This window comes from Berghia stephanieae, chromosome 10, assembly GCF_034508935.2.
Source record: "Berghia stephanieae isolate SIO BIC M18660-M18661 chromosome 10, UCSD_Bste_1.3, whole genome shotgun sequence".
Taxonomy (NCBI): domain Eukaryota; kingdom Metazoa; phylum Mollusca; class Gastropoda; order Nudibranchia; family Aeolidiidae; genus Berghia; species Berghia stephanieae.
The window spans coordinates 15,437,901-15,450,949 of record NC_088369.1 but is presented as its reverse complement, the minus strand read 5'-3'; the positions used below and the strand labels follow the sequence as shown (position 1 = coordinate 15,450,949).

The 13,049-nt window shown below is 35.1% G+C and overlaps 1 protein-coding gene across 2 annotated transcripts in view; it reads right to left on the bottom strand.

The window, feature by feature from the left end:
* LOC144980712 (cohesin subunit SA-2-like) overlaps window positions 1–13,049 on the bottom strand; it is a 75,968-nt gene that overhangs the window by 30,913 nt on the left and 32,006 nt on the right. For both annotated transcript variants that reach the window (XM_078928429.1, XM_078928430.1), the window contains exons 16-25: window positions 12,414–12,503; window positions 11,521–11,580; window positions 9,551–9,694; window positions 8,192–8,262; window positions 6,803–6,890; window positions 6,253–6,333; window positions 5,097–5,189; window positions 4,137–4,293; window positions 1,059–1,192; window positions 558–659 (exon numbers count right to left, since the gene is read on the bottom strand). In XM_078928429.1, the coding sequence (XP_078784555.1) occupies window positions 558–659; window positions 1,059–1,192; window positions 4,137–4,293; window positions 5,097–5,189; window positions 6,253–6,333; window positions 6,803–6,890; window positions 8,192–8,262; window positions 9,551–9,694; window positions 11,521–11,580; window positions 12,414–12,503 (1,020 nt within the window). The remainder of the gene's footprint in view (window positions 1–557; window positions 660–1,058; window positions 1,193–4,136; window positions 4,294–5,096; window positions 5,190–6,252; window positions 6,334–6,802; window positions 6,891–8,191; window positions 8,263–9,550; window positions 9,695–11,520; window positions 11,581–12,413; window positions 12,504–13,049) is intronic.

Here is a 13,049-nt window from a genome sequence, read left to right as displayed (position 1 = left end):
ATTTCATAACTTTATGAGAATCTCTAAGTCAATAAAACTTATCTAAAATGAATGTTGATGCCAGACTAAAATAAAAATCATTTTAAAAATTATTGAACTTTTATACATCCACTAAATGTGCTCAAAGCGCTTTACAAGGGGTCCCTGGCCAACAGCAACACTTAACATGAACGATGGGACATGACGCCTGTTAGGCGATATTATAATTTTTTCGGACGGAGACCACGCCACTAATGGCCAGGTACTCATTTTACACCTGAGTACAGTGAGAGAATGTGAGTAAAGAGCTTTTTCCAAGGACTCAACTATGCGCCGAGCGAGGCTTGAATCCAGGAACTTTCGATCCGAAAGCGAGTGTCATACCACAAGACCACATAGCCGCACATAATTTGAAGCATAATCCTTCAAGTGTTATTCAATCTTTGTGAGGGAAAATGGCTGACTTTTATCAAAGTTAACTAAAGCGACTAGAATTCCTCAAAAAAATTACGAATTTTTAAATTGTTAAGTACAGTAGACAGCCCTGAATATATCAGGATTGAATTATAAATGAATACCTGTTGCAAACTGATAGCCAGAGTTTTTGATGTCGTCACTTTGTTGATTTCTCTTGCTTTGCTGAGGGTGTACTTGATAATGTCTCCATAATCGTTGTAAAACTGTGAATGTATCACCAAAACAATATACAAGTTCGAAAATGGAAGTGGAGATATAGAATTACAATTCTTTTAACTCTCTCTCTCTCTCTCTCTCAAGTTCATATGATTGGAAGTTTGAAAAAAAATAATTTTTTTTTTTTAATTTCAATCGTGGAATAGAGATTTAAAAAAAAACTTTTTTATTGTGCTCAAATTTTCCCTTCTTTACATCATATTATGCCTTTGTCATGTAAAATAAATTTATGAGTTTCACAAAAATTTTAACAAAATAAAAATAATAATAATTTTAAAATACAAAATAAATATAAATCTCTCAAATTTGATCAAGCCAATTTTTCTTCCCTGTCTTAAATCCTGTAACGAGCTGTACATATTAAAATACGTGTTGTCAATACGTACCTTCATGTAGTGCTTGAACATGGTGGCAGCGTGTTTAACGTGGATGATATTGTAGACAACCAATTTACAGAAGCTAGCCAGGAAGTTACGACGCTTGTGGAGCTCTTCAATCTTGACATTCTCATCAAGGTCATCTGTCATTGGGTAAAGAAGTAAGAGATTGCTTGATCAACCCCAATATTGTACAAATAAAATGACAACCAATAAATTTACTTGGAAAATACAGAAGTATATACTTTTGTCAATTAACATAAATAAATTTTATGCGCCAAATTTAAAGAGTTAAGCAATATATTAAGGATAATTTGTCAGGCCGTTCTTGGAAAATCAGTAAAACAATGCCCCTTTATTAGTGGCTTTACTTTAATAAACAATTTTTATTTTTATTTTCTTATTTTCCCAAGTTTTTATTTATGAGAAATCCACATCCATAGTGAGGTGAACTGGAAGCAAAGCACAGCAGTCTGTGACCATTTATTGTTTGGTCGACGCCATCTTGGATCTTCGTCTCTTGTAAACACAACACATCGATTTTATAACTTTCTAAATCTTGACACAGTTGTTCCTTTCGAATGTTACTTTTAATAGATCTTAAGTTAAAAGTTCCAATATTAAGATTAGTCCTCAGGTAAAAATTAAAGATTCCACACAGTGAATAAATTGAAACATAAGACTATCCACTGAGCCGAAGCTCAATGTCAACAGGTGTCAGCCATGTTGTCCGGAAGACACATATACTTAGAACACGCTCTGAAAGAAGTTCGAAAAGTCTTTCCAAAACCAACGACTCATATTGAGAATGCAATCCCTAGAGAAATCGCCTATGCAGATGATGTCGATTTTATTGGATCAACACCAGCAAATATAGACATCATACAAAATACCCTCATGAAATATAACCTCCAAGTCAATGCCAATAAAACCGAATTTACAACAATATCGAGGAACAAAGAGGAATGGAAAAGAACAAAGAAAGTCGGCTCACTAATTGGAGACACCGAGGATGTACAAAGAAGAAAACAGCTATCAAACGCCGCACTCAGTAAACTCACCAATGTATGGATTAGAGGTGACAAAATAAAGAGAAAAACCAAACTGAAACTGTACCATGCTCTTGTAAAACCGGTACTTCTGTATAACTGCGGCACTTGGGCGTTGACAAAATCCGAAGAAGAACATCTGGATGCCTTCCATCGCACACAGCTAAGAAGGGTACTGGACATCAAATACCCCAAAAAGATCTCAAATGAATCACTCTATAAGATCACAAAAGAAAGACCAATCTCCCTTGACATTTTACAACAACGATGGCAACTTTTCGGTCACATACTACGCAGGGACAAAAACATACCAGCAAACCAAGCCATGTCGGGATATTTCCAAAAACACGGGAACCTTTTCAGAGGAAGACCGATCACAACACTCCCCGTGATCCTAAACAAAAACCTCACAACACTTGGACAAAGCATTAGTCTCATAACGGCAGGGGACCTTGAAAATCTGAGAACCCTAGCAGAGGACCGGCAATATTGGAGACACCTCACACAGGAAATACTGGAAACAGCCAAGGCGACCCGATCTTTCGGTCGAGACGCGAAAGGCATCTAAGTCAAGTAAGTCAGTATTTTCCCAAAGCATTTGCTCCCTATTTCAAAAGATTATCTCAATTTGAAGCGGATATTTTCTCAATTTCAGGAGAAAAATCCCTCTATTTGCTTTGTCAGGTGATCACATCCAAGTACACGGAATCTTGAAAGTTTTAATATGTCCAGCAAAATCTTTGAGAAATTGTGAAATTAATTTTTTTTTTTTCAAATGACATGCTTCCAGGGACTTTGCAATGTAACTTTTTTGTGAAGTCAAAGTGAAGTAAACTATCCATAACATCAAACAAGTCATTATTGAGTGAATGAATACATTTGCAACCTGCTTCAGTCGCTTGATCAGTGACATGGGTCATATTTACAAGGGTCCTGTCATATATGATAAATAACAATGTGAAATTGAATGTAAGCTTAAATTTAATAAACGAAAACAGATAATGTAGACATTTCAGGTTTCTCCTTTATCAACAAAACAGGATGAATGCAAAACTGCAGACGAATGAGATAATATGGGATAATGGCGTTGTGTGTATTATCTCATTCGTCTGCAGTTTTTCATTCATCCTATTTTGTTGATAAATGGGAATCCCGAAATGTCTACATTATCTGTTTTCGTTTATTAAATTTAAGCTTACATTCAATTTCACATTGTTATTTATTTCTTCAAGCTTCAAGCAGCAACATTTACATCATCATATGCGATGGGTATCTCAGTGTTGTGGTTTATTTTTTTCTATGTGTTGTGAAGTTTTTGAGTTTTGATCACTTGTATGAAATCATCAAGCCCTTTGAGATATGTGTCAGTGCATGACATTATAAGTCGGAAGGTGAAAATTTTGGATTAGCATTTTCTGAAAGATTATGCTCCCCGGAGCATTTTAATATTTATTTGAAGTTAATCGGGTGATTTTTCATGAAGTTATGGTCAGATTTATGGGAAAGGTATCCAGAAACTTTTCTCAAATTTCATACTTTTCCAACTTGACTGGCTGTAAAAAATATTTAGAAGTGAACTTAAGCTTTGATATTTCCTGAAGATGTACAAAAAGGCTTGATTTAATCATTTATGACAGGAACTCAATTTTGATAAAAATTGACCTTCTAACTAAACTTGACATCTCAGTTCAAACCTTTTCACCATCCGACTGATTATGTCATTCACTGTAACATATCATTGTGTCTACGTGAGTTGTCCTCCTAAAAGTGTCTTTTGTGTTGGACATGACTAAGGGACATAATTGTGTTGGACATGACTAAGGGACATAATTGTGTTGGACATTGACTAAGGGACATAATTGTGTTGGACATTGACTAAGGGACATAATTGTGTTGGACACAACTAAGGGACATAATTGTACTGGACATTGACTAAGGGACATAATTGAGTTGGACATTGACTAAGGGACATAATTGGTGACCAATGCATTCTTCTCATACAACAGACACGATGTAAGGTTAAAAAAAAAAAACATACCGTCATCGTCCTCCACAAACACCTTGGCTAACAGGAAGTCACTGAGGTTGACCACCAGCTTAGGGGCCACTTCAAACACCACGGGCTTCATGAGTGGATTTGCCTCCCCTTTGTAGGGACTGAACACCACCATCAAGTCACAGATTGTGATATAGGCCTGAGATAAAAGACAAGGAATATAAATATAAGTATAAAAAAGATAAAAAAATAACTCATTGGTGGGTAAAACTAAAAACTTGTACAAGAATTAAAGATCTGAACAAGTGTGTATGTGAAAGGTGCCAGACAAAGCAAGAAAGAAATATAGAAGAAAAAAAAAACCATCCCAAAAAATCAGTCTAGCTCGACTGGGGATTGAACCTCAGAAACTTCTGATTACCAGTCAGACGTGCTACCATTACACGTCTGAACGGAAATCAGAAGGTCTGAGGTTCGATCCCCTGTCGCGAGGTAGACTGATTTTTTGGGATGATTTTTTATTCTATTTTTCTTTCTTGCTTTTTCTGGCACCTTTCACAAACATTTATTCAGATCTTTATCTTACACTGGTGCCTGCTCCTTAATTTCTTAACTGGACAAGAATTAAAAGGCTTCCAAAACTAAATTAAAACCCATAAAAGAATATAAGGGTGATCTCTCTCAATATTTGTCTATTGTTTCACTTTAAGATACAAATGTACTCATTATATTTTCGTTACATGTTGAGTGGTTAACTTACACATTTTAAATTTCTCCCCAAAAGTACTTTCTACTATATCCAAATTAGACCCAGTATTCAATTCACTGTTGGGTGGAAAGGATAAACACGAAAAACTGACACATCATATTATGTCGTATTGCTTGTGGGCCGATCCGATCCACAGCTTGACATTGAGCCAGATGAATCAATAATAATAAAAACACATTGATCTAAGCAACGAAAATGCCCCTAAAAATTATATTATTGATTTGTAAACCCACCTCCTCCATGACTTTGTCCTTGGGATGAAACATGAGATCGTGACAACTCTGCATCAGGTGATTCAGCTTTTTCCTCACACGCTTCATCTCATCCTGTAAAAGGAAAAAATAATTATAATTTTTTTTATATGTTAAAGCCTAGATTCTGAGAATTCTGAAGCAGACCTACCAAAAGCAACACACATACAAAAAAAAAATATTTGGGGTGTGCGTGTGTACGGAGAGACAGAATTTCACAGGAAAAAAAATGTACACTTGAGTACAGTTTCCTCGAACTCATTAGAAATGACCTTAAGGGACGGTTTGGGTCCGTTATTAGGAAAATCCTTTTAAAAAATTGATTTTGAGATTTTAACTTAGCAATAATATTATTATTAAATATATTAATTTTTTCCTTATTATTCTTTGTACATGATTTTCTCAAACTTATTCGCATGTCCGGAGGACTTCGAGGAAACTTGCTACAGTGTGTGTTTACTAATACAAAACGCATGATTGGCATCCATATTTCTATGCATTCAATTTGGTCATATATTCATTTCTGGCAACAACAACAAAAAAAAAAAAAATAAAAAATAAAAAAACCAAACAAAAAAACAACTTATTAAATATTTACCTCTAAAATTTTGGTGGGAAAAAAAATAAACCCCATTCAAATCTGCCTATTTTGGCTTTGAAAAAAAAAAAATCTGTATATAAAAACCAACTATGTAAACCTGTATCAATGATGATGAAGTAGTGAGCCATTCAAATTGAAGAAGACCTACAGCAGTTTCCAGATACAGGCCTGCCAATTTTCAATGCCATAAAATTGGATTAGTAGACTTATTTAAAAAATATGTTATTTGATTTTAAAATCCCCCCCCCCCCCTTCAACAAAACCCTCCAAAAACATGAAATAATTTTTTTTAAAACAATAAACAAAAAAAATTCCTTTTTGTCCTGATTTTTCAAAAAAGTGCCAGTGTCTAGTTCTTTATGTTACGTGTTGCTGTTGGTCAGGGAGACCCTTTGTAAAGCGCTTTGAGCACGTTTAGTTGAAATTGCACTATATAAAAGCTCAAGTTAAAAAAAAAAATCCCCACCAAATCTGATAAAAAAAAAAAAACTTCAATAAAACATACAAACAAAGGGCTCAGTGCAAAAATACACTTACAGGTCTGGGCTTGGTCTCGTCAATTCTTTTCAACAGAAAGAGAACGGCTACACTGCAACATTGGATCCCCTTGCATATTATCTGGATAGAGGTTTTGAAATTTGTGATTTGTGAAGAAGCTCTTTCTTGCCTCATTAACAGTGGTGATTATGTAGTTATAGCAGTGATTGAAAGAAATTTTTTTTTTAAAACATAAAAAAAAAACAAAAAAAAACTCCCCGCAAAAAATCTGATAGTAAAAAAATCTCATCTATAGATAATATGTAATTGACGTCACTCAGGTCTTTGATATTGTTTTTTGCCATCCATGTTATGAGTAATTCTCACTAAACTGTATTAACCAGACTATAAACTTTCAAGGTTACACATAGTTTTGTGTGTTGGTCCGTTATACTTCCGGATGGCAATGTTGTGAGCTTCTTAGCCAAGCGCAAACTATCTATATTCATTCTTTGTTCTGTATTGAAGCTGACAAAGTTCCTTGTTTAAAACAAAACAAAACCAAAAAAACCCCCAAAAAACCTCCCTTTGTCCAACCACCGAAACTCACCTCTTCTGGAATAGGCATTTTATTCTGGGCACTCTTGACGACCAGGTACAAGTCTTCCCATAATTCCCATGCAGTCAGGTCATGACAGCTATAAAAAAAAAAAATTAAAAAAAAAAGACAAAGTACACATTATCAATTAGAATTCATTCACAAGAAATAAAAAGGACAAGTGATGAGTCCTTTTTAAAAAAAAGTTGGCAATGAAATATTCACAAGTTGTTTAATTGTAACAAGTATCATGGCAGATTACGATCAAACATCCACCGAATAATAAACAGTCAGTTCATGAGACAGCTAAAAAAATTTTTTTAAAGGCAAAGTACACACTATCAATTAGAATTTATTCACAAGAAATAAAAAGCACAAGTGATGAGTCCTTTTTTAGATATTTTTATTTACATGGGTAATGAAAAATTCACAAGTAGTTTAATCGTAACAAGTATCGTGGCAGATAAAAAGATCAAACATCCACAGAATAATAAACAAAAGTCTTAAACGAGTCCCCGGAACCACCAAAATTTTAAAAATCGGTATTAAAAAAAAAAAAAAACCCTGCAGACGTACAGTCCCTTGCAGAGGATTGAGACCAATGCGCAGCTGCCAACTTTTAAAAAATAAAATAAGGAACACCCATTTGGCCCGGGATGAGTGGACGACATGCCCCCCCCCCCCCTTCTCATCGAATTGCAACATATAGAAGTCAGCCTTTTTAATTACTATTACTAACACTAACAAATTTAAGATGACAGAGGCTAGTCCAAATGTTGCTAAATTATCAGGTTTAATTCCAGCTCATTTGAATCGTTATAATGGAAGGAATTCATCAACAGAATTGGAGAAGATGTTGGTTAATTTGCAGGCAGGCAGCCAGAAGGCATTAAATAAGTCAAGTTAATCAATTTAATTATTGACCTACTGGCTAATAAAATAAGGATAATGATCCAAAGGATAGCAAGCAATTGCTATTGATAGAGAAACCTAGATAAACGACGGCTCCACAGGTCTAATGGCTCTGAAGGACTAATTTAGCATAGAACATTTACAGACCCAAATAAGATTAGAAATGGAAGACTACTCAACTTACACCAGACCTGCCAACCCTTCACATTCCAAAATTGGAATCAGAACGACTGAAAATAGGAATTTGAGACAAGAAATAGGAATTTCACCTTTTTAACACCCCCCTCTTCACCTTTATTTTATTCTTACCATGAATGTCATTTTCTGGGTATTTTTTTTTTTTTTGAAAATCAGAATTTTAGAGACAATGACGGAATAGTACAAAAAGGAAGAGTGAAAATAGGAATGATTCCGCCAAAAGCGGAAGGGTTGGCAGGTAAGACTAATTAGAGAAAATCATTTTAAAAGGATAAAAAACATCAGACTTACGAGTAGAAAGCAAAAATCCTCTTCAGACTGGCCTGCAATGCAAATGTCTCATCTTCATCTGGTGTGTCTCCCTGGGGATGTTAAGTTACACGACACAGTCATGACATGTTTTTTGTTTTAAAGTGTTTTACGGCATTTGCAACACATTTAGGTCATATCAGTGCCAGTAAAAATGAAGAAAATAAGAGAGAAAAAGGTTCTAGAAATACAACTAAAGCACCCAAAATAAAGTAAGACAAAGGGGAATTGGTATGAATAGGGAGCAGGTATAGATTCCAAGAGCACACTATTAACTGTTTACGAATCATATATATGTAAAACAAGCAATACAGTGCATAACAGAGATGATTTACAAGACAAAAAATGTCATCTCCCAAAACTATACATTTGACAGGGTATCCGGCCGGGGCCAGGACAAAACCCAAGTAATCTCATTTCAAGACAAAGACAGAAAGCATGTTGGAAAACAGATATAGGGGGATAAAAGACATAGAAAGTACCTCCCTGCCCACTATGGGAGGTCGGGAACCCCACCCAGTTTATATTATTATTATTATTATTGTTGTTGTTGTTGTTGTTGTTGTTGTTATTATTATTATTATTATTATCATTATTATTATTATTATTATTTTTATCTGATGATTATTACCAAGTCTTGTAAAAATCATACTGAAATGTTCTCACATTGACCACCATGATTTCATACATCAGACATGCCTATCTACCTCTGTAAAATAATCTTGTGTGGCTTGTTTGAGTTTGCGTGACTAGTGCATCCACCAGGGTTTTCTTGATTTCTTTTTCTTCTTACCATTATCATCATTTTTGAAACTCGGAATTTAAGAGATAATGGCGGAATAGTGGTAAAAGACCATGTCTCATACGCGTGCGTCCCTGACATAACCAGTCACATGGGGTGAAAATTTTTGTTTTGCGTTTTTCTTTTTGTTGTTTTTATTTTGCATTTTTTTTGAAAGCCCAATGTCTCCTGAGCATATTAATCTTTATTTGAAGCAAATCGGGTGATTTTTCATGAAGTTATGGTCATATGCATGGGCTAGGGTGTGAAACCGTAATTTTGAGAAAATCGCTTCCAAAGATGACAAGAGTTGAAATTAAGTATAATTACCTTCATAAAAAAAAATTAAATTAAAATATTTAGGAGTAGAATTCAATTAAAATATTTCATCAATATGTAGAAAAATGTTTAATTTAACGATTTTTGATGAGAAAATCATGTTCCATAAAAATTGACCTCTTGACCAAAATTGTCAAAATCTCCTTTTGAAGCTTCTCACCATTTCACCATGCGACTGATTGTCTCGAGGACACCCACATATATCAGCCATGCCTACGTACCTCTGTAAAATAATCCTGTGTGGCTTGTTTGAGTTTGATGACTAGGGCATCCACCAGGGTCTTCTTGCTCACTTCACTTTTACCAGCTATGGCATACTCCTCGTTACACATACACTCTAGGGCCTTGGCACACGCCTCCAATACCTGGTGACAGTTATGAATAGAATAATTCAATGCATTTCTTCCTTACATTTCCTCCAATACCTGGTGATAGTTATGAATAGAATAATTCAATGCATTTTTTCCTTACATTTCCTCCAATACCTGGTGATAGTTATGAAGAGAATAATTCAATGCATTTCTTCCTTATATTTCCTCCAATACCTGGTGATAGTTATGAATAGAATAATTCAATGCATTTCTTCCTTACATTTCCTCCAATACCTGGTGATAGTTATGAATAGAATAATTCAATGCCATTTCTTTACCACGGGTCTCATATCAAAGTTTTCATTTAAAAAAGAGGAACTTTTTACGGCTTTTACAGGAGACACGCTATATCAGAAATACAGTGAGATAATGTATGCCCCTTATCATTGACAAAACTGGTAAATTACTTTCTTAGCATATACATGCGGCTATGTGATCTAGTGGTATGACACTCGCTTTCGGATCGGAAGGTCCTGGGTTCGAGCCTCGCGCTCGGCGCATAGTTGAGTCCTTGGAAAAGGCTCTTTACTCACATTCTCTCACCATACTCAGGTGTAAAATGAGTACCTGGCCGTTATAATATCACCTGACAGGCGATCAATGGAATTAAAAAAGAAAAAAAGGGAGTCCTTCAGAGCCATTGAGCCCATGGAGCCGGAGTTTATCCCAGTTTCTATAGCGTGAAATGGACAATAGCAAGTGCTTGCTATCCTTTGGATAGGATGCAAGTCTATCGCAAAGTGCTTTCAGCCAAATATAACCCGACTCAGCTACCTCATTCACTGCTGGGTGGACAGGGGGGGGGGGGGGGGGGGGGGGGGGGGGGGTCGGAAAAAAATCTCGACAGCACCCGGGATCATCTTGGTCCCTTTGCGTGTGGAGCGAGTGCTCTACCAACTGAGCTATTGGGGACCGATCAATGGAATTGACACTGTAAAATTGTAAATATTATCAAAAGAACTAAGAAATATGAATAAAACCCTTGCAACCGGACAAAACAATATGAATGCAACTGCTAATAAAACTGCCGGTTGCCATAGGGGAGGATTTGAAATAGTGAAACTTTGAGACCAATGTTTAAAACTTAAAGAGAAAAAACAAAAAACCACATTAACTCACTCAATCCTAACACCGACTATATCCGTAGTTTACCCGGGTTACTTTCACCCCATGCCTATTTATTACATTTTTCTGAGACAAATTACAGGCGTAGTATCAAAGCTAATGTTTTAAATGTTTACATGTTAATGGTAGTCAAATAAAACTATCTATGCACATGCTCATTTTTAATACATTTTTTTTCTAATTTTGAAAAGTAGCAAAAATCTCTAGGATTGAGTGAGTTAAAGTTGTTTTGCAGTTGTATCATTTGTGTATTCCGTATGGTTTGTTCCTACATTTGTTTCATCAGGATGAGGTATCTAATTCTTTCAGAGACCAAAATAAGAAACATGGAGGAGACGATACCTTGCAATCAAATAATTTGTTTAAAAAGCTTATCATCTACTTGAAATATTTAAATTCCCTTTTGTTTTTAAAAAAAAAAAAAGGAAAGAAAAAAAGAAGAGAAATAAGGGTAAAGGAAATAGAAGAAAAGAAAAAAAATGAAAGGAAAAGTAAGGGAAAGAAAAAAATGGAAGGAGGAAAGAAAAAAAATGGAAGGAGGAAAGAAAAAAAGAATGAAAGAAATATAGAAAGAAAGAAAGAAAGAAAGAAAGAAAGAAAGAAAGAAAGAAAGAAAGAAAGAAAGAAAGAAAGAAAGAAAGAAAGAAAGAAAGGAAAAAAAACAAAAAAAGAGAGCATAAGAAAAAGCATCTTACCTCTGAGTTAGTATGCTTTTCAACAACATCATTGATGTAACGCAGCAACAACTCCAGGTTCTAAAATAAAAACAGAAAATGTGTGATAACAAATCAATGCCACGAGATTGTATCAGCAATGGCTTAGTCAACAAGTTCAATTCCCAGTCGAGCTTGGTTGATTTTTTTTCTATTTTCATGCATTTAAAAAAATGTTTTTGGCCAGAAAAAAACCCAAAAAAACGCGTATCCCAACGTGCACTTATTTGCAGGTCTGATAACCCAATTCCTTATGGGCTCATTGTTGTAATGGAAATCTGAAAAAAAATGACGCAAAATGTTGTCCATTACAACAATGCTAAACTAGGCCCATAAGTGGGTTCGGATGTCTGTAATTGATTTTTAAAATCAGGGTTGCCAATTCAATGGGCAAAAATTACTGAACTTTGATCCAAACAAATCGACCAACCACCCTCTGAGAGCTGAACTCCAGTAAAAAGACATGTACTTACTAATCTTCCATTCACAAATGATCGGAAAATATACTGAGGCTCTTTTAACATACTAATTCTGTAAATATATACGGAACACTGGCAATCTTATAATAAATTGACCAGTACCTTCTTTAACCCTCTCCTAACCACCCATAGAAAAATCGTCACATTCGTTATGATGAAACCAACAATTTTCTCATTCTGATTTCTCTTGTACATCACAAAATTTAAAGAAATGCTTTGATTACAGCTATAAATACTAAACACTGTGTTGTAGAGCTCACTTGGTACTTGTTTGTTTGAGTAAAAAAGTCTATTTTTGGGCTGGGTGGGTGTGAATTTTCGAGGGAAATTCTAAAAATAGCTGGTAAGGAGAGAGTTAAAGGTTACGATTGTAGTAATCTAGAAATTCATCATTACCTTTTCTTGTCTGCCAGACGTGTAGATGTCAAGATCAAAGTAAAGAGGAATCTGTAACAAATTGGCCACTTTGTCTGCATCCATTAAATACTGGGTGTTGGGAAAAGAAGAATGGAACGATCAAATTTGAGTATTGCAAATGGTTAATGTTTGTTTTTGTTTTTAAGGGTTTTACGATGCTTGCAACACATTAAGGTCATATCAGCACCAGTAAAAAGGAAGAAAATTGGATAGTAAAAACATTCTAGATATACAATTAAAGGACTTGAGGAAAAGTTAGACATAGAGGAAATGGTTGAATTAGGGAACAGATGTAGATTCCAAGAGCACACCATAGTTTGAGATCACCTAAAAGTCTCACCCAGACACAAGCACAGGTCCCCACCAAGAGGAATACAATCAAAGGTTTACAAATCATAAATAATATGTAAACAAAACATAATAATTAGTGCATAACAGAGAGATGATTTACAAGTAAAAAAATATCATTTCCCAAAACTTACTATACATTTGACTGTTTCCCTCTTAGCCAGGGTATCCGGCCAGGGCCTGGACAAAACCAAGAAATCTCAATCCAAGACAAAGACAGAAAGCAAGATGGAAAACAGATATAGGGGGATAGAAGACACAATAAGT